At 39.4% G+C, this 22,776-nt stretch overlaps 1 protein-coding gene across 1 annotated transcript in view; it reads right to left on the bottom strand.

Annotated features, from left to right (window-relative positions):
* The window catches only part of ANKEF1 (ankyrin repeat and EF-hand domain containing 1), a 1,352,638-nt gene that overhangs the window by 876,111 nt on the left and 453,751 nt on the right, over positions 1-22,776 (bottom strand). The window contains exon 4 of the mRNA XM_044056684.1: positions 15,393-15,542. Coding sequence (XP_043912619.1) covers positions 15,393-15,542 — 150 coding nt within the window. The remainder of the gene's footprint in view (positions 1-15,392; positions 15,543-22,776) is intronic.

Below are 22,776 nucleotides of genomic sequence, written 5' to 3'. Positions count from 1 at the left end.
CTCTTTTAAAGTTCCCTGTTTAAAATCCACCTCTGGGTGTTTTTTCTGGCTATACTGCTCAGACAAGCTCCTCGTGGTCCTACAGAGTGGTCCTAGATACAGAGATCTCAGAAAAGCGACTACTTTCTGGATTTAAGTATTTTTGCTGTTTTTATACTTGAAATTGCTTCTCTAGCTTACCCTAAACAAGCTTAAACTGTTTTTTAGCTGTTTGCTGCATTATTTCAATATCTGCACTTAAAGTTACTTTTTAGTCGAATTTGATCAAAAGTTTGTTTGCTTGTTTAATTTAACTGTTGAGGCTGCCCACTAAAGTGTGCTAGCCTGTGTAACTGATTTATTACTGTTTCTGCATTTTCTGTGTGTTTCTATCTAAAAACAAAAAAAACAAAAGAATAATCCTTGTTTTCCCGCCTCTCCTCGACTAGTTTAGACCAGTTTAGAGGCAATGCTGTATTCTGGGCTGTGGTGTAGTTCCTGTGTTGTCCATTACCTTACTTGGATAGAAGGAAGTTTCTTTGCTCACCAATGGGAATGGGGAGCCTTGAGCAGCCTACCTGTCCCTGTAGGAAGTGACCTCAGCACAAGAGCTGTAGTAATTGGTTGTTTTGGACCATTTCTAGCTCTTTTGAAGTTCCCTGTTTAAAATCCGCCTCTGGGCGTTTTTGCGCGGTTGTGCGCATAGCGCAGCGCCGGTTAAACAAGGTTAAACTTCTTCTGGCTCTGCCAAGTCTGCTCTTCAAATTTTCCCTTAAGGAAGCTCTACTCTTAATCAGTCTACTCGCTATATTATAAGCCTAGCACTTGTTCTCAAAACTTCTCTACTAAGTAAGCACTCTCGTACTAAATAAGCACTACATCCACCTACCACCCCTGTGAATATCCACTTCCCTTAAAGGCATAGCACTCCCTTATACTATTCTAGCATGTCGAGTGGTAGATTACTGGCATCCTCTCCAGTTCAGCTGGTTAATCTGGGTATCTTGAGACAATGCTACAATTGTCTCATGTACACAGACAACCATCTCCTCCTCCCAACAAACACAAATACATGTGAGAGATGCAACTATATAGCCAAACTGGAGGCTGAACTCTCTCAACTCAGGGCTGGCATGACCAGACAGGAGGAGATGGTAACCACACACACAACAAACCCAGTCCCACATAGACCTACCACAACTGCAAACCAAACACATAAAAACACAAAGACATACTCGGAGGCTCTAATAAAAAATGTACCAAAACAACAGAGGCTCCCAAAACAGACATCCAAAAATCCACCACCTCAAAACAAAACACATGCAACACATACTTCAATAAATCAGTGTGTCAATCAATCACAGCCCTTAAGGCCAAACACCATGCCTGATACACTAGTAATAGGTGACTCTATAGTCAGACACACTGATGTCCCGCTTACCGGGCTGAACAAGGAGAGGGTGACTGTGAGCTGCCTATCGGGAGCTAGGATCCTCCACATAACACACGCACTCAGGTCACTCCAAAGCAAGTACAAATATGACTCCGTCATTGTCCATGCTGGCGTGAATGACCTGAGACCTACCTCCCTGGACTACATGAAAAGAGACATAGAGGAGCTCTCTGATTATGTAGCCCAGGCTGGTATGTCCCTGACCCTGAGCAGCATCTTGCCCTCACCAAGAATGATGCCACAATACAAAGACAATATGATCAGCTTTAATAATTGGCTCAAGTACTGGTGTCATTCTAAGGGGATCCAATGTCTGTCTGCCTGGGATGACATGTTGGACAAGCCACGCTGCTTCGCAAGGGACGGCTTGCACCTGTCACAGCTGGGCTTCCGGATATTGGCTAAGGCTCTTGCCACCCCCATAGTGCCTTTTTTAGGCAAGGCTCAAAAGACAAACCCACCTCCTTAGAAAACAAAAATGGAAAAAAAAGTACAGTTTTGTACCTACCATAAATATAGATGTTCGAAGATCCACATTGCTGCAGTCCTAACACTTGGGTAGTCCGCTGTCCCAGTCGGCCCGAATACCAAAGTATATGGCTGACGTCGGTCAAGGCGCATTAGTCTGACGCCAGGACGTCAGGGTACAAATGCGCATGACCGACGTCATATCCTCAGTCTTTTCTTGCCCCAGATGTCAGAAGACCCTAAAAGATAAGGCTAAAACCAAAAAACACCACACACTCCTGCACCAAATATATATACAATATATACAAATTTACAAGAGTATAACCTCACCCACACAACCACCCCTAAACACAGAGGGGAAGGAGGGAGGTAATTGGACTGCAGCAATGTGGATCTTCGAACATCTACATTTATGGTAGGTACAAAACTGTACTATGTTCTTCATACCACATTGCTGCAGTCCTAACACTTGGGTAGAATCCCAAAGCAGAGGTAAGGGAGGCTGGCAAATCATAAGGAAGCAGGAGCTGACAACATGCCCTGCAAAATAGCCGTGGCAAAACCAGCCCTAGATTTAGAGTAGAGAGGAAGGTGGTAATGCTTAGAGAAAGTATGCACTGAACTCCAAGTAGCTGCCTCCAAAATATCCTTAGTTGCCACCCCTTAGAAATGCTGTTGAAGTGGCAGTAGCCCTAGTGGAATGAGGCCTAATCCCAGCTGGAATCTCCTTGCCATGATGGGAATAACAAAATGCAATGCAAAACCCAATCCACTTAGAAATAGTTTGTTTTGACACAGGCTTGCCCTGAGAACTCAAAGCAAAAGAAACAAACAACTGCTGAGACTGCCTAAAATCCTCAGTCCTGCTTAAATAATAACGCAACTGCCTGTGTACATCTAAAGTGTGCAAAATCTTTTCCCCTTATTTTGGGGATCTGCATAAAAGGTAGGCAAATGAATAGTTTGGTTTAAAGCCACACTAGAAACCACTTTAGGCATAAAGGAAGGATTAGTACGTAAAGATACCCTATCCTTATGAAAAATCAGGAAAGGCTCAACCGCCATAAGGGCCTGCAATTCAGACACCCTTCTTGCAGATGTAATGGCTAACAAAAAGCAGTCTTCCATGACAAATATTTCAATTCAGCAGTAGCTGCAGGCTCAAAAGGTTGTAGAGTGAGTTTCTCCAACACAAAATTGAGGTCCCAAGCAGGAGTAGGAGCTCTACGTGGGGTCTTATATTCTTTGCCCCTCTAAGAAATTGCTTGAACAAAGGATGAGAAAACAATGGTGGGTCACAATCATAGTGAGCTGAAATTGCTGCAGCATGAATCTTAATGGAAGAGAAAGACAAACCTTTGTCCAATAACTCAGTAAGATATTGAAGAGCCACACTCAAATTTGGCTCAGAAACATCCAAATCCTTTGCTGCACACCAAAATAAAAATCTCTTCCATTTTCCTGCGTACACTTTCCTTGTACTAGGTCTTCTGGCTTCCATAATCACATTCAAAACTTGTTGAGGAAGCTGAGACCTGCTATGGTTCAAAACAGAATATGCCAAGCTGTTAGATGAAGAGAGTGAAGCTTGACATTGAGCAGATGCCCGTCCTTCTGAGACAATAGGTGTGGAATCAAAGGTAAGGGCCATGGAGGCTTCCTTACCAGACTCCTCAGCAATGGGTACCAGTGCTGCCGAGGCCAATCTGGAGCTAATAAAATCATCCTTGGCTTGTCTTGTCTGACCTTTAGAAGTACCTTTGGGAGGAGAGGCAGAGGTGGAAAGGCATACACATGAAGATTTTTCCAACTGAAAGAAAGAGCATCCACTTTCCAGGCTGTGTGATGAAACCTTTTCGTGCAAAACTTTGGCAGCTGGTGGTTTAGTGGAGAAGCGAACAGATCTATGTCTGGAGTTCCCCATGACACTGTCAATGTCTGAAATACATGAAGATCCAGTTTCCACTCGTGGGGATCCATGATTTGCCTGCTTAACACATCTGCTAAGGAGTTCTGTGCTCCTGGCAGAAACCTTGCTTGAAGATTCAGCTGCAAGCTTAACGCAGTCTCCCACAAAATCATTGCTTGCCTGCATAGAGGATAAGAATGTGTTCCCCTTGTTTGTTGATGTACCACATGACAGTTGTGTTGTCTGTCAGAATCAACACCTGCCCTGGAAGAAGTAAATCCTTGAAAGCCAGTAATGCAAACTGGACTGCTAACATCTCCTTCATGTTGATATGTAGATGCTGCAGTCTGGCAGGCCACTTGTCTTGTATCCACTTTCCATTCAGATGAGCTCCCCAAGCTGTGTCTGAGGCATCTGTCATTAGAATCTGACTCGCCTCTGGCCGGGTCACAGAGAGTCCCTTGTTTAGGTGACATTCCTGAGCCCACCACAAAAATTCCTTTTGAATGCAAGGTATTATTTGAATGACAGTGTCCAAATCCTGGCAGTGCTGTGTCCATAAATTTTTGAGATACCATTGTAGCTTCCTCATATGCAGTTTGGCATTGGGAAGTACCAGAATACAAGATGCCATGAACCCTAAGGCTTGAAGGACTGTCCTTGCAGTCAGCCCGGACTGATGAGATAGTTGATGGAAGTAAAGAGAAAGATTCTTTTGTTTGTCCGGGGTTAAAAAGGCCATCTGGCATGCTGTATTCAGTCTCACACCCAGAAAGCACATGTCTTGAGAGGGTACTAGACTGGACTTTATTTCGTTCACAGAATACCCTAGGCATCTTAGCACTGCTATCACATATTCCAAATGCTGAAGATGCACGTCCCTTCCTTGAGCCAGAATCAGGCAATCGTCCAAATAAGGATAGATTTGTATTCCTTTTAGCCTGAAGAAAGCTATCACTGGAGCCAGAACCTTTGTGAATACTCTGGGCGCAGTAGATAAGCCAAAGGGCAATGCAGAGAACTGATAATGAGAATTCCCAGCTCGAAAACGCAGATACTTCCTGCAAATTAGTCTGATAGGAACATGAAGGTAAGCTTCCTTGAGATCCAAAGTTACCATCCAGTGATCTTTGCCCAGCAGAGGTAAAAGCTGTTGTAACGTCAACATTTTGAACTTGGGAATGTCCAGATAAGTGTTGAGGATAGACAGATCCAAAATTGGTCTCCACGTGTTCCCCTTTTTGGTACTAGGAACAGGCGAGAATAAAATCCTAGGCCCCTTTCTGGCACAGGAACCGCTGAATGGCCCCTATTTGGAGCAACAGAGAAATTTGCTTGTGAGCCTCTTTCCTTTGTTGAGGAGGAATGTCTGGCATGCCTTTGAAAGGAGGCAAGGTATGGAAATAAAACCTGTAACCGTGGTGAATGATATCCAATACCCATCTGTCTTGGGTAATTAAACTCCAGTTTTCTTTGAAAAGTGCCAACCTTCCTCCAAAAGGTGCTGCCAGACGAGAAGATTCTGGCAGCTGAAAAGGCAGGTCATTGTGTCTGTTTACGAAAGGACTGACCCCTGCCCTCACCAGAAGACTGAGCAGGTGAACTCCCTGTTCTAGGCCTAAAAGAACCTTGAGCTCTGCCTCTACCATGTCTAGACCTACCCCTAGACTGGGAATCATAAGCAGGATATGTCCACCCCTTGGTAGGCCAATTTCTACTAAACTTCAGAGGCTGAACCTGCAAAAAATCTTTAACAGTCTGCATAGACTTAGCCTTGTCTTCCATTTTCTTTAGAACTGCTTCCACAGGCGAACCAAACAACACATCAGATTGTAAAGGAGCATCTAAAATCCTTGTTTTCACATGCTCAGCTAAATTCTGATCCCTCAACCAGGCGTGCCCGCGAAGAACCGAACCAGTGGCAGCCACCCTCGAAGAGGCCTGCACAGCATCAAAACCACATTGCAAAGAATGCTTACCCACCTGTTCAGAAACATGAACTAAATCCTGCAACTCTTTACACTCAATACCTTCCGCCAAAGCATCTACCTTAGACTTTAATTGTGAAAGGAGATAATTTTGGTATTTCAACATGTGAAACTGGCAATTCAAAGCTCTCATGGCCAAAGTGGAAGAAGTATACACTTTCTTTCCCCATCTATCCAAAGCCCTAGCCTCTTTATCTGGAGGAACAGGATTTTTAACAACAGAAGCCTTAACACCTTTAGGCCCCTGTGAAACAGTTTCTGGGTCTGCCCTAGGACTCTTAAAAAGATACTTATGAGCTTCAGGCACCCTATAATATCTATCCGGTTTAACTGGAGCAGGAGGCAAAGAGTCAGGGTTCAGAGAAGCCTCTGCAAAAACATCCTCTACCACATCTAGAACAGGAGGTATAGCTAAAGGCCTATGCTGGGGTAGAAACAAAAATTCCCTAAGCCTTTTCCTGGAATCAGAGAAATCCTGACCTTCCCATTTAAAATGCTCCCTCATGGAATGAAGAGTCTCTGAAAATGAAAAATCCTCAGGAGGAGAAGCAGAAGGAGTAGAATCATCTACATCAGAATCAGAGTAAGGGGAATACTCCTGCAAGTCTTCAGCCGAAGACTCAGAAGCATCCGAACACTGCTCAAAACTCCCAAGCTCAGGTTCCACCCTAGGCCTCTTATCAGGAGGGGGCATAGAACCTCTAATCATTGTAATCAAATCTTCTGCCATCTTAAGCATATGCTTCTTAGGTACAGACCCTGAAGAACTAGGGGTAACTCCTGAAATAAAACCTGGCCTTCCCCTGGGAGAAGCCTTGGAAACAGCAGGGGAGGGCCTAACCACCTTAGGAAGGGAGGGAAGAACAGCTACCTGAGAAGCCCCTTCCGCCTGGCCTACCTCCTGAGAGGTCACATCTTGCAGTAATAAAGCATCTCCCTGGGATTCCAAAGAAATTTCTGGCTGAACCCCTGGCTCCACCGAGCCCTCTAAAGAACCGACGTCCGGGACAGACGGTTCTTCCAGCCTAGGCTTTGCTGTTTTGTCCTTGCGCTTTTTGGAAGCGGACGCCGGAGCATCCGACGGCATTTTATAATTACACCGCTTCCCAAAAACTAACCTGGCACAATCTAATCTTCTCTTTATAGTGCGTTTGTTAAATCTAGCACAAGAGCGACAGCCAACAACGTCGTGCTCAGGCCCTAAGCAAGGTATACACAAGGTATGGTAATCCCTATGAGGTATCTGTTTCCCACAAGAAATACAGTTATTCACTTTTTCTGACATCCGTAAAATACTGAGGCAAGAAAAACAAAATAATCCCAACGGGTACTTAGCCAACTTGGATTCGGTCTGAAACTCCGACTTCGGAAAATCTCAGAACGCCAACCTGCACTTGCAAAACTGCTTCTGCATCGGACCATGCGGCAAAAAAGACTAAGGATATGACGTCGGTCATGCGCATTTGTACCCTGACGTCCTGACGTCAGACTAATGTGCCTTGACCGACGTCAGCCATATACTTTGGTATTCGGGCCGACTGGGACAGCGGACTACCCAAGTGTTAGGACTGCAGCAATGTGGTATGAAGAACATCTAAGGGTAATGCTGCTCAATGCCAGAAGTCTAAATCTCAAGATGCAGGCACTCGATGCACTCCTCAGTATGGAGAACATCGACGTCTGTACAGTAACTGAAACCTGGTTCAAGGCTCCTGAGAGCACCCCAGCGCTACCAGGCTATACCTCGTACCATGCTTTTTGGCCCCAAAACCCGGGCCAAACCACAAAGGGAGGGGGAGTGTCCATATTCATCAAGGACACCCACACCTCCAGGTTACTAGCAACACATGGAGCATCGGAGGCCATACAGGTGCAACTAACCATAGACAAAACTGCTATAGAACTGGTAGCATGTTACAGACCACTCTACCAATATCAGGAACCCCACTCAACCTTCCTGAAGACATTGGAGGATATGAATGTATCACAAAATACCATCATACTGGGAGACTTCAACTACCCAACATAGATTGGGTACATTATTCTAGCCCTAACACTCTAGCCCAAAGGTTCCTGGAATTCATAAATTCAAATGCACTGGAACAACTAGTCACCTCTCCCACCAGGGGAGATAATATACTAGACCTGATCATCACAAACATGGGGACAAAATGCTCCACACCGGAGGTATACCCCTCACTAGTGAGATCTGACCACAAACTAATCATCATGGATATACATATCCCACCTCCACCTCCAGCACAAAAGACCACAGTGAAAAACTTCTCAAAAGCAGACTTCACTCTTCTTAAGACTGAGATGGTATCCTTTAAGCCCTCTGGGCTAGTGGATACCACATCCCACAATGCTGAATCCTTCACAAATGCTTTCTATGGACATCTCCAAGAATGCATGGATCATGCAATCCCAAATAAATCCAAGTCCCTCTCCACCAAAGGCAAGCGTCCTGTCTGGTGGACCTCAGCCATTAACAAATTGTATAACAAAAGAAGGAAGCTACTGCACGACAGAGCAAAATCCCATAAAGGGAAGACATCTCTGATCAACACTAGCAGAAAACTACGTTCTCTTATAAAAACATCCAAGGCCAACTTTGAGAGAAAAATCGCTAAGGACACTAAAGATAACCACAAAGCCTTCTTCAGCTATGTTAGAAACCTGGGTGGAAACCCTCAGATATGCTCAGAGTTAGTTCACAACAACAAAAAATACACTGAACCCACAGATATTGCCAACATTCTGGCTGACAGGTTCAGTGCAAATTTCTCCCCTCCCTCACCCCCAAAAGAAGAAATACTTATCCCAGCTGAATGTAATCTCCCTGTCATCTCAGATGTTCAAGTGAGAGCTGCCCTCAACAAAGCTAAAAACACAGCATCAATGGGACCTGACGGCATCCCAGGTTGCGTGCTACGTGAAGTCCAAGAGGAGCTAAACCCACACATAAAAATGCTATTTAACCTTAGCCTTACTACAGGATATGTACCTGAACACTGGTGTACAGCAACAGTGGTCCCACTCCACAAAGGGGGTACCTCTACAGACCCTGGGAACTACCGCCCCATAAGCTTAACCAGCCTGGTCTGCAAAGCTATGGAAAGAATCATCATGGAACTCATAAACAAAGACATTGGGGACCTACAGACACTTGAGCCCACCCAGTTCAGCTTTGTGAAGGGCAGTTCCTGCCTTTTGAACCTGGTTGACTTTTTCGAAACAGTCACTAGAGCCATTGATGAGGGCAAAGCAGTCCATACAGCCTACCTGGACTTGGCTAAGGCCTTCGACACAATACCCCACTCAGGCATCATAGATAAGCTCAACAGCTTAAACGTAAACCCTTATGTCACTAGATGGGTTGCAAACTGGCTAAAGGACAAAACCCATAAAGTTAAAATCGCTGGAGCAATGTCAGACTCAAAGCCAGTCACAAGTGGTGTTCCACAGGGATCTGTCCTGGGACCCCTCTTGTTCGGCATTTATTTCTCAGATGTTAAAGCAAACATGGGAGGGTTGTGGCTGACAAAGTTCGCAGATGACTGCAAACTAGGCGCCATAGTTGATACACCAGCGGACACATACATCCTACAAAAAGGCCTCACAGAAACGGACAACTGGTGCCGGAGTCATGGCCTTAAACTAAATGCCAAAAAATGTATAGTCATCCCCTTTGGGAAAAACAAAATACCCACAAATTATCACATAGACAGCAACCCACTGAGTACAGAAAAAGTAATCCGAGACCTAGGGACCCAAGTCAACAGCGACCTCTCATTTGACATCCACGTTGCCAAAGTGGTTAGAAAAACATTCTACCTTGCACACCTTATCATGAAGGGATTTACATCCAGATCCAAGGATGTCATTGTACCCCTATACTCCTCCCTCATCAGACCCATGATTGAGTATAATGCCCCATTTGGCATGTACCTCACCCGGCATTTGCAACAGCTAGAGACCACAAAAGTACCTCACCAAGAGGATCAAGGGTCTCCAACATATGTCTTATTCTGCCAGACTAAAGAAACTCCAGCTCTATTCAGTAGCATACCACCTGCTCAGAGGTGATCTCTGCCTGACGTACAAGGTCTTGTCCAATCAGGAACTGATGGACATGCTCCACCTCAAAAAATCCAAATCCATCAGAACCACGAGAGCTAAAGACTTAAACCTCGGTACAAGTATGAATAGGACATGCTGGAGGGATAGATTCATAACCCAGAGGCTTCCCATGCTCTGGAACAAGATCCCAGTTCATGTTAGACAGAGCCCCTCACTGACTCTCTTCAAGAGAAATCTTGATGAGTGGATGGGAGATTGTAAGTTTACCCCAGGGATCACATCTGTGTCACTATTAGACAGGGGCACAGTAAACTAATTCTATTATATAAGGGGACCTTCACTGTGTCACTACTAGACAGCGGCACAATATTCTAAATCTATTCTGTGCATTTTTGTACCATTTCATGAGGTGGCGAAAGCCACATCACTATGGCTAGGCTTACAAATGCCCCAGGACAGATAGCCTAGTACTAAACTATGAAACTATGAAACTATAAGTGACGTGAGGCTATAAGTATTTAAGAAAGTAGTAAGGCGTCTATGTGTAGGAGGACATAAGGTGGAATGTAGATAGTGGGGATCAGTGTTATAGTTGAGTTGATAGAAGAGGGGAGTCAGGTAAGGTGGGAGCAGGAGCATTCCCAGAGAGATGAGAGGTGGGAATGGAGCAAGGTCTTGAAGGTGGAGTGGTTGTTGGTGGTACGAATATGTGGTGGGAGGGAATTCCATAGTTATGATAGAGAGAAGGATAAAAGGAATTTGCCTGGGGTGTGTGTAGGTTTGTGTACTTCGAGCAGATTCTGATTGTTTGACCTGAGTAGTTTATCAGGCTGATGCATTTTGAGAGCAGAGGCAAGGGATGGTCAGAGAAAGGGTTTAAGGATGAATTTATGTACATTAGTAAGTTGGATTAAGGAGAGATGGTGGGACAATTCAAGGCAATTTAATTTGTGGAGGGTATTACAGTGGTGAGTGGAGGATTTGGCTCCAGTGGCAAACTTTGAGATTTTGTTATAGCAGGAAGCTAGTTTTGTCTTTAGATTGGATTGGATATTAGTAAGGAGGGTGGCACCATACAAGAGGGAGGGGATAAGGTAGGTGGTAAAAAGGACATGCTTAGCTGAAGAAGTAAGGTAGCAGTTATGGCGGTAGAGTAAGCCTAATTTTTGGTGGGTTTTCTTTATGTTTGAAGATGAATGTTGAATTTTAATTGTTCGTCAGTAGTGACACCTAGTAGTTTTGTATGGGGTATGCTTTTGATAGGGGTCTTGTTTTGGCTAGTTATGGAGAAAGAGTTCTTGTTTATTTTAATAATTTGTGAGGGGATGAATATCATGATTTTGGATTTGGAAGCATTTAGTGCTAGGTGATTATTTAACATCGAGTGCTCGGTAAAAAAAGAAGGCTTCTTGAGTTAGCTTCTGAAGTTTAGGGAGGGATTCAGTGGAGCAGATTATTATTTTTGAGTTTATTGATATTTAAGAGGGCCAGGGTTTGCATTTTCATTGAAAACAGGAGGAAACGTATTGATCAAATGATGGCACGTCCGTTTTGTTCCATAAAACTACAGACTAAAGTTTGACTCTAGTAACAAATGTTGTTAATATTGTTGTTAATACTAACTTCAATATTGTAGAAACTCATACTTCAGGGAATGTGTTAACCCCTACCTTCAAAACCAAAAGATATCAACATTAGTATATTTAACATCACGTGGGTGTGGGACACAGGCCCATTTGTGAGGGATTGTAAGAAAGACTTCTCTCCTGCAAAAACATTTTTTTGTTGTTGCTTTTCCTTTGCAGTGACCATTATTGTGAAATTTCAAGTCTCAGTGAAAGTTATTTATTTGTGCTTAATACACTGATTTAAATCTGAGAGGAAAGAGATCTGACTTCTTTATACTGTGGACTATGCCTTTATGCTGAAAACACAGAAGAGTTTCTAGCAATATACAGAACATTGTCTCAAGAGACTCAACTTTATTCAGGGAAAAGATTCTAACAATATAGAGAACAATGTCTCAAGAGACAACTTTAATCAGGCAATTTTCTAGATAAGAATATATCTAAATGCTCTTTAAGCTCAAGGGTGCAAGTCCTGGAGATAATATATTTTGTAATAATGCTGAGAATAGTCAAAAGGCCAAAAAGTAAAGCAGAAAAGTGGAAATGGGAGTTGCTGGCAAGAGCTTCAGATATTTCCTGTTGATCTTCAAAATGGGATGTAAAAGTATACCCAGAGTCATTAAAATGTTCAGAGTTAACATACTGAACTTTTTTACATATACTTATTCATATTTGATATCTCTAACAAAGGTCTCTGTTGTTTTTTTGACCTTCTTTATAACCAGTAAACGCTTTCAACAAAGCCTCCTTCTGTATTCTATCAACTGAACTCGTTTTATTGTTGGATAGCCAGAACATTTTGAAATAATGAAATGATGGATGGAATTTGTTGCTTTAAAGTAAAATGGGTGAGCTCTGGTATTGAATAAAATTCTGTTGATTACAGCCTTGACACGACCTCTCGTACTCCCTGGTTTGATCATATTTTTGCTCCATAGTATATAGCAGGATACAAGTAATGAAGCAACTTAACCTCATAACTGTATGAAAAAATACATACCTTGCTGAGAACGGATATTAGACTGTCATAATGATGTTACCTCATTCCCCTATAGCAGTTATTTCCTTTGAAACTGCCTCTTGTTTTAAATCTGCTTCTGCTGTTGGGATTGCTTCCTGTAAAAGGACATTTTTGAAAAATACATTTCTGGATTTAGAAACCAGACGTTGAAAATTTTGATTAAACTTCTGCATTGTTTTCTCTTTTTTTCTCTAATGGCTGCAAAACTTTTTGTGATGGTTTCCCCAAAAAGAAAAGAGCTATCAAGGGGAGCATTTAGAATCTTGGCTTTTACTTTGGCAGGAAAAGATTGTGTTTTAATAAATTACAGCTCCTAATCTAAGAAACAGAAGTAGCAGCATGAAAAATAGATATTTACTGCACTCGTTTTATTGTTGGATAGCCAGAACATTTTGAAATAATGAAATGATGGATGGAATTTGTTGCTTTAAAGTAAAATGGGTGAGCTCTGGTATTGTATTATTATCTAGTATTGCATTATATATACATTTAACCATATGTGATGCAAATTTATCTACAGTTTGGTTCAGTGTTGACAGCTTTTTCATGATGGAGATGTTTGGAGTCTCTTTAATCAGAAAACTGGTCTATTTTGAAATAGTAGATTGGCATTGTGACATATACATATTGTAATGTGTGTCCCTAATACTCAGTCTAGCTGAGTATAGTAGTTCTAATTATTCAATTACCTGCTTCATCATCTGATTGCAAAGACCTCAATGCAAAGATAATGACTAACTCATTATGAAAACCTAGTTCAACTGCAACTGTGCAAGCTGGTGGGTTTTTATACAGGCAATTGTGCTAATGACACATTATATATAACATGTCAGGCTTGTTAGGAGCCGGTAGTATATCATCTGTTTTTTGCCAGCTTCAATAAAAAAAAATTATGCAAAGAATAAATATAAAGGTTTAGGCTGATCCAGTTTTCAAAATGTTATGTATTTTTGCTTAAGAAGGAAAGTTTTAATAGCAGAACACCTAACACAGTCCTTCAAACAACGTCATCAAAAAATGCATCTTCTATAGGAGTATCAAAGGAAGAAGAATCGTCATAATCACTTTGGGTAATATGAACCACATGAAAGGCATCTAATTTGAATATATTAGCATATGTTCTTCTCACTCATTTTTCTCAGAATGGAGTTATTATATCCTTCCCTTCCCATTGTTTTTTCCGGAAGTAGAATATTTTGACTCGGACTTAAAACCAGACCATATGAAGTCAAAGTACAGCTGTACTATGTACTTGTAGACAGATGATTGCGGTGCCTGGGTAGCCAACACCTAGCCCTCACAGCTTTCTGCATCTGCTATGTCTAGTGATAGACATCCATTTCCTAACAAAAGAGTTTGGTTCCTGTTTGAATGTGGATCAGTGTCACCGCAAAGAATTTCAGAAAGGAAGTGAGAGAAACATCAGTGGTTTCTCAATCCAAAATTACTGGAGTGTCAGTTCTCATAGTGGTTACTGGGAATCAGTGTTACTGAAGGGGAAATTCCATTTTTTCAGTTTTTGAACTATTTTCTGAATCTGTTTAGGGTTATGATAATCACTAAAAACAGAAATAGTCAGGGGAGTAGAGGTACTCAAGCAGGTGTAAGTTCAGGACAGGGTACCTAAACTCTTAAGCGTTTTTAAAATAATGGCTATTTCAGAAAGAAGAGAAACTCATGCAGGTCTCAGCTCAGAAGAAAATGCCTGAATCTGATAAGGAAGCAAGTGGTGCCATTCTAAGCTCAGGAGTACCTAGGACCTGCCTCTTAAATTTAGGATGCTCCATAGTCCTAACTTTTTTTAAAATGTGTGCATTCCTGGAGACCTATTTATCTTTACTCTAAGTTTCCACTACAGATTCAAACATTACAGCTAAAAACAGGAAGGCTAAATAAACATCCAGAAATTTTTTTTTTGTTTTCCCTATAGATGGCCACATGATTTTTATAAATGAACACAGTTTTTTAATTTTGTGTTTTTTTCTAAAGCAGTCACTGAAGATAATTATCTTTTGTAGAACTGTCAGTCTCAAGAGCACTTGTAGTGACATTCTCAAGTGATATCACACAGACTGCGGAGCTGCATTCTGACGGCCACATCTTTTGGCTACATTCTCATGAAAAGGGAAGCATAAAACTTCTTAAGAATCTGGAACAGGACCAATGTCAGCCTTCATCAAGTGATTACAATAAATATATAGATATACAAATCTTGCAGCAGTGATGACCATTACTAATGAATATGCTCATTAATGCGCTAAGGTGTAAAGGGCTGGACACTTCACACTTAAATGTTCACTTTCTCATTCTTGCTCTCTATAACACTGAAAGTCAAACAACAGGATTTGTAGGAATGAGACAAATGCTTCTATAGCTTTATTTTCATATTAGTGGAAACAACAGTAGCAGAATCACTGCAACAGCACAATGCACTGAATTAAATGCTTAGTGTTACCTTTTGAGGTCAGGCTGTTTCACAAGGACTAGTTATTTAAAAATGAAACCTGAGAAATATTGTATTATGTTCAAACAAAAAAATATCAGATTAATTTCATCCACTGTACTTGACAAAAAATTATATATTGATATTTCACTGCTAAAGCATTTAAAGCAAATCTAGTCAAAGAAAATCTACTGCACACAAATTTCTGAAATTATGCAGTAACTGCTGAAATTACTTACAGACTAATTTGAAGTGATTTTTCTGTGACTATCTGAATGTTGAAAAATGTGAATTACTTCTAGGAAGCTCACAATAAATATATGAAATAAAGACACTGTTAATCATAATACATTTTAGAGCTTCAGCTATAAATCATTATCATATTCACATATATTTACCATTATTACAATGAACACATACCTGAAAGAACCCTCCTTTAGCAGCAAAATGAGCTGCATGATTTCGACCTTTATCCAAAGCATTGACATCTCCTTTTCTTTGCAGTATGGAACGCACAACATCTACTGCACCTTCCCTCGCTGCTTCCATTAATGCAGTGTGATCTGTGTCCTGCAAGGATAAATGAGTCTTCTTAATGCAATGACATACTATAAAATATGTCGCTTATAGTTTAGTCTGACTAGTCATATTTGCAAAGCTATAGAAAGAATTATCATGGAAATTATCAATAAGGACAATAGGAGACCTCACTAGATCCACCACAGTACTGGATCCACCCCAGTTTGGTTTTGTCAAAGGAAGGTCATGCTTACTAAACCTGGTGGACTTCTTTGACATTGCCAACAGACTTACAGAACTAGGCATAAACCCCCTTATAACACACTGGATAGACATCTTACTCACAGATAAGACCCACAAAGTCAGGAATGATGAGGCCGCCTCCACAAAGAAGCTGGTCAGTGGTGGTGCATAGCTTCATGGCATTGTTGCTTTGTCTTAAGGGAGATTTATCTGTTAGAGGTTATAGTTTTGAAACGCTTGAAGATAGTTATAACATGGTTATTAACATGCGTTCTGACAAAGGCCAACCCTATTTTAACCACTCTTATGTTCCTGGTAAGACTAATGCATTAGATACTGCTTCTACTAGTGTTAAACTTGCATTAACCTATGGTAATAACATGCAAGAAGTATGTGATGTTGTAAAGAAATATTGGCCTGTTTTCTTGTCAGATGATAAAGTTAGATGAATTGTGGGTGAAACCTGGTTATACATTTAAGAAGAATATCTTCCTTAAGAGACATTTATGTTATAAATCTACTCAGTTAACAGTGCCTCTTTCTGGACGTTTAGGTACTTATCCATGTAGGCATTGTAAAGCATGTAAGTTTATAGCTTCTGTATATGCCAAAAATGCACAAAACACGGAGCCTGAACACACTCTGTTATACCAGTTGACTTAAAGTCTCGTACTGCAATAGTTTAAGAACGTGCAGTAATCCAAATTATTTGATTAAGCGTTTAATTGTAGAATGCAGGATTATTCGTCAAGGCAACACCTCAACTTCTTCAGAACAAACAATCAGACATTATAGTCCAACCCATTTAAATATGATGAAACCAAGTCACATGTTTGAATAAATTAAATACATTGACATTTAAAAAAATTAATTTAACTACATTCAATGCATAATTTATGTTTATGTTACGAACCATTGTTGTTAAAAAGTTACTATAAATGTGTTAGTTAAAATGTAACATATGAAAATATACAAAGTTGAATGTTTAAAAACATATTACTTGTGTAATCACGTAAAGTATACCCATATTAGATGGTCAAAAAATTTTTTTCAATGACAAAGACTTTAAACATTATCAAAAACATAATCAAAAACATAATACAGCTCACAAACGTGTAGAACATAAAAATGTACTATAATCTATATAAATTCTAAAACTTTTACATGTAATAAAATATTACAAATATAATATAATATAATATATTCCTAAGTCCAATGTAAACACCACATATTTATTCTTTGATAACTTACTTTATCTCATTAGATTCTTTAACCGCAAAATGCACATAATTGAGCATGTTTCGTTTAAACCTGGATATTGGTAGGCATTTGACCTCAATTGCCAAAGTAATTCACTCTCTTCTAATTTTAATGATTCTGGTCCACCCCTCCCGTCACTTCTTAATTGATGGACATCTTTATGAAGGATGGCCATCTTAGGGACTTATTTCCTTTATTACCTAAAATGTTTTTTAGGAAAGGTAATAACTTGAAATCTATTTTAGAGACTAAATTTAGGACCCCTAGTAATAGAGATGGGATGTTTAAGTGTGGTATGTGCCGTATTTGTAAATAAATAAATAAGTAAATATATAGACACAAGCACTTATTTTACTATAGGTAATAGGAAATTTAAAACACCAGGAAGATTTGACTGTACGAGTAAACAAGTAGTCTATTTAGCCAAGTGTTCACTTTGCCCAGATTTCTATATTGGTAAGATGGGCAAAAGAATTCATGAACACATTTACTGTATAGATAACAGTAAATTAGAAAACGCATTGGCTAGACATGTGAACGAGCATCCAGGTCATACATGCAAATTTGGAGTTATTCATCAATTAAGAAGTGACGGGAGGGGTGGACCAGAATCACTAAAATTAGAAGAGAGTGAATTACTTTGGCAATTGAGGTCAAATGCCTACCAATATCAAGGTTTAAATGAAACATGCTCGATTATGTGCATTTTGCGGTTAAAGAATCTAATGAGATAAAGTAAGTTATCAAAGAATTAATATGTGCTGTTTACATTGGACTTAGGAATATATTATATTATATTTGTAATATTTGTACATGTAGAAGTTTTAGAATTTATATAGATTATAGTACATTTTTATGTTCTACACGTTTGTGAGCTGTATTATGTTTATGTTTTTGATTATGTTTTTGATAATGTTTAAAGTCTTTGTCATTGAAAAAATTTTTTTGACCATCTAATATGGGTATACTTTACGTGATTACACAAGTAATATGTTTTTAAACATTCATCTTTGTATATTTTCATATGTTACATTTTAACTAACACATTTATAGTAACTTTTTAACAACAATGGTTCGTAACATAAACATAAATTATGTATTGAATATAGTTAAATTAATTTTTTTAAATGTCAATGTATTTAATTTATTCAAACATGTGACTTGGTTTCATCGTATTTAAATGGGCTGGACTATAATGTCTGATTGTTTGTTCTGAAGAAGTTGAGGTGTTGCCTTGACAAAAAGTGGATTCTACAATTAAACGCTTAATCAAATAATTTGGATTACTGCACATTCTTAAACTATTGCAGTACGAGACTTTTAGTCAACTGGTGTAACAGAGTGTGTTCAGGCTCCGTGTTTTGTGCGTTCTTGGCAGTACTACTTTTTTACTTTTGTTGAGCTTCTGTATATGAGTTTCAATATCCTGTTTTTAATTTTACATTTAAGCCTTGTTTTTATGCTGTTTGTACCTTGAAGAGATTGATTTATTTGGCTAGGTGCAAGTTATGCACATCTTTTTATATGGGGAAAACAGTGAGAATGTTGAAAGAACGCATCCTGCAGCATGCAGGTGATATTAAAGGTTTGAACACTCTTAATGTCTTAGCAAAACACATATCTTCTGCACCAGGACATTCTTTTGTATTTAGTGTTCTACAGTTGTTACCAATGGATAACAGAAAGGGTGATTACAATAATAGATTAGAGAATGCAGAATCTAAATGGATTGTTAAATTGCAGGCAGATAAACTGCCAGGGATTAACACGTGTACCTTTAAAACCAGTTTTAAAAAAGAAGAGTATACATCAGTAATTGCTGCTGTTCCATGGTTGGCTGATTGATTTTTGTTTTAGTATATAATGAATACACCTGTGATGCTTTTTTATGGATCTGAAGAAGCACTATGTGTGAAAGTGCTTATCCTTTGCATTAAAAAAAAATTATTTTATCAGCTCTGGTGGACACTTGGTTTTTGCTGTTGAATAAATCTTTTTATTGTACTTTTGAACTTTTCTCCCCAGGTCTCTTAGTCCAGTCAGGCAGTCTCGTTAAACAAATGTCAAATAAATAAATAAATGAAATATGCATTTTATGCGAGCTGCAAGGGGGGGCACCTTGGGAAAACCTGGATTCAGCAAGGGAGCCGAGAATAGAAAAAGTTTGGGAACCACTACTGTAATAAACAGATCACATGATGCATTTCACTTAACTGTAAAAGAGACACAGTCCTACCAATATACAGCATTATGCACACTAACTAAAAAACATATAAAATGAATAAAAACAATATATCTAAAATAAATATAAACTCCTTTTAAAAAAGTAGCTACACAAATACTCTCTACTAAATACTATTACTTCATCTGAGTAGGCGTCTACTCTTTAGTTTAGGTTTAATGGGCACCCTGTCATTCAACCCATGTCCATAATCGCTTCTGAGCCTGATTATCCATTTGGCTTCCAGTTGTTCAGTAATATTTCTAATATCACCACATCTGGCACTCTCACACTCTACCAATAGCTATAAATAAAAATCTGTGTGCCAAATATGTCTCCATGACATGTTTAGAAAGGGCAGTATTTTGGCTGCTCTTACTAATATGATAAACATGTTCTTTTATGTGATCATGCAGGGCTCTATCTGTTTTCCCAACATAAAATTTAGCACACACTATGCAAGAAGCTAAATAAATTATGTGTTCTGAACTACAGGTTGCATATATATTAAATGTATATTCTTTCTTCTGATCAGGATGTAAAAACAAGTTGGTAGTATTTATCTACTTGCAAGCAGCACATTTGCCACAGGGAAATGTTCTCTTATTTACTCTCAGTTCTATGAGTTTTAGGGTAGCAAAGATGGTTCATAAGAGATGTCATCTTTTTATATATAATCCTTGGTTTGGTATCTAAAATTCCCCTAAGACTTTCATCAGTTATTAGATTTTTCCAATGTCTCTCAATAGCTCTCTGATACCTAACATTATCCCTTGCATAAAACATGGGTTATTCTCAGCTTCATATCCTTGCCAAAATCCTGTGGCACTACTGCCTCTTTTAACTTAGTTATTTGGCTGGAAAAATAGGGTTTGGCACTGCTATCTCTCACTTTCCTTATAGCTTCAATATTTTCAGCAATTTCTTTGTTCTGACAGCCTCTCTCTGTAAATGCTTTTCTCAAATTATTAGTGTGATGTTGGTAATCACTATCAAGTGCACTTAACCGGGACACCCTAAATGCCTGACTGTGGATTACCTTCTTAAAAATGTGTGGTGAGTGCATACTTCCCCTATGAAGAAGATGGTTATGATAGCATGGTTTTCTGAACACATTTGTATAAATACCATCATCATTCTTTCCTATGTGTACATCTAAAAAATGTATATTGTACTAGACATTTCAGAAGAAAACTGGAAATGTATTGTACTACTATTAATATAGTCCATAAAGTCATGGAACTGTTCAGTGGACCCACTCTACGAAATAATAAATCATCCACAAATCTGCAATAAAATGAAATAAACTCCTTATATGTACCATTGATCACAAAAATTCCTGTCCCCAGGTCATCATGACAGCATTGGTATAGCTATTGGTACAATATGTGCTCATAGCTATGCCATGCTTCTGCCAATAAAATTTGTTGTTAAATAAAAACACATTATTCACTAATACCATGTCTAATAACACTAAAATTAATTAAATTTTAGCTTCGGCAAAATCATAAAAGGCATTCAAAAACTTTTTAACACAAATTATACCCATGTAATTAGGAATTACAGTAAACAGAGAAGATAAAGCCATTGTAACAAACAAAAATATGCTTTGTGAGCTGCAAATAAGTCTTCTAAAAACTGCTTAATGTCTCTTAACACGTGAAATAGTGTTAAAAATAGGTCTCAGTTGTTTTCCAAGAAAAATAAATATTGTTTCAGTGCACCAGTCATGACCTGTGACTATGGGTCTAAAAGGAGGATGACAAGGTCTTAATGCAGCTTAGGAAGGCCACTGATGACAGGAATAAGGGGGTGTCCAACAAAAAAAAAATCATGCAAACTTTTATCTATGATACCAGATTTAAACAGCTTGTTTAACACATCATAAACGCTCTGAATCATGTTGTCTACATGTCTCTTGTTAACGTTTTCATAATGATGTTCATAGAACCCACTGCCTTACTGGCATATGAGTAGTAGTGCCCTACTACCCTCCCTGTGGCAGTCCATCTAAGCAGAGCTCTTCCAATTGCTTGTTTGTGGGTGTAGAGGACCAATCACTTGGCATGACCAGGACTGCCCTTCAAACTCACAGATAGGACTCTTTTAGTTCTCTAGACTCCAGCAGGAAAACCAGATGAAAATGTAAGTTTTGTGAACACCTAAGTTTCAAACCAAAAGACACACACACACACACACACACACACACACACACGCACACACACGCACACACACACACACACACACACACACACACACACACACACACACACATGCAAAAACTAAGGCTGCTAAACAAAACTCAGCAGCAACTGTAACAATAAACTATACACATCCAAAACATCCAACAAAAGGGGGCTGGTGGGAGGTTACTGCCAGTAAGGCAATGTATTCTACAACCATCTACTGTTACAGGTAAGTAGGACTTAAACAACTATGTTCAGCAAATACACTGCCTTACTGCCATATGGGTAAATCCCAAAAGTTTACCCAACCTGGGAGGAGGAGGAAGAACAAAGGTTTATGAGCCCCTGATGAATGTTCTGCATGAAGTCTGCTCTGGATTTAGAAAATGCATCCAACATGTAGTGCTTCTTAAAGGTATGGACAGAGAACCAATTTGCTGTCAATATAATGCTTCAAAAGTCCAATCCTTTCCAATATGCCACTGAATAGGAAGAGGCCCTGGTGAAATGCAGAAGAATAGCTGGCTTAACCAGTGTCCTGTGCCCGTCCCACAGACCAGCTCCCCACCACTTCAGCTCTTCATGTGAAATTAAAAAATGAAAATGACTTCTGCAAAACTTGCAGGATGTTTCTCCACAATACCCCCACCCAGCTCTTCAAGATAATAACAAAAGAAACAAAATCTGTTCTTTTTACTGATACACCACCCACGTAGCCAGATACAGCACATTCTCCCTCCCTCCTGCCCAAGCCATTCAGATCCTGTTTCAATGCTCTGCCCTCAGCCATCCTTACATTATGGTAAAAAACTTCTATTATAAACTGCTACAGTTTATATCCTGCATGAAGTGCTACAGTGTTCAGGTTTTACTTAAAAAAAAGTTTTTTTTTTTTTTTTTTTTTTACATTAAAACTGTAATAAATTGCTGAGTTGCTTGTCACAAACGTAACAAACAGTTGCTACATTTTATATACTGCATGAAGTGCTACAGTGTTCAAGTTTTACCTAAAACAAAATATTTTCTCTTTTAAACTGTAGCAACTGCTTGTTACAAATGTAGCAAGTATTTGCTACAGTTTATATCCTTCAGAAAGTGTTACAGCTCGCTGGTTTTAGTTAAAAAGATTTTTTTATATTTAACTATAGCAAACTGTTGTTATAGTTAGACCACACATGGAAGGTTACAGCATTCGTTTGACTGCAAATGCAATACCAGCTCTTAAAAGCCATTATTGCAGTAAAAGCAATTAAGATGATGGGTGGCTGACTGGATCATACCCTCTAACACTTTGTGCCTCGAACAGTTCCACTTTTGCCCTTCCCTACCTATGATACAGGGTGGAATATACCTTGCCATGGAGGATGTAACAAAA

The sequence above is a fragment of the Protopterus annectens genome, chromosome 1.part2 (assembly GCF_019279795.1).
Source record: "Protopterus annectens isolate FY-2018-M chromosome 1.part2, PAN1.0, whole genome shotgun sequence".
Lineage (NCBI taxonomy): Eukaryota > Metazoa > Chordata > Ceratodontiformes > Protopteridae > Protopterus > Protopterus annectens.
This window is presented reverse-complemented; position numbering and strand designations above follow the sequence as displayed.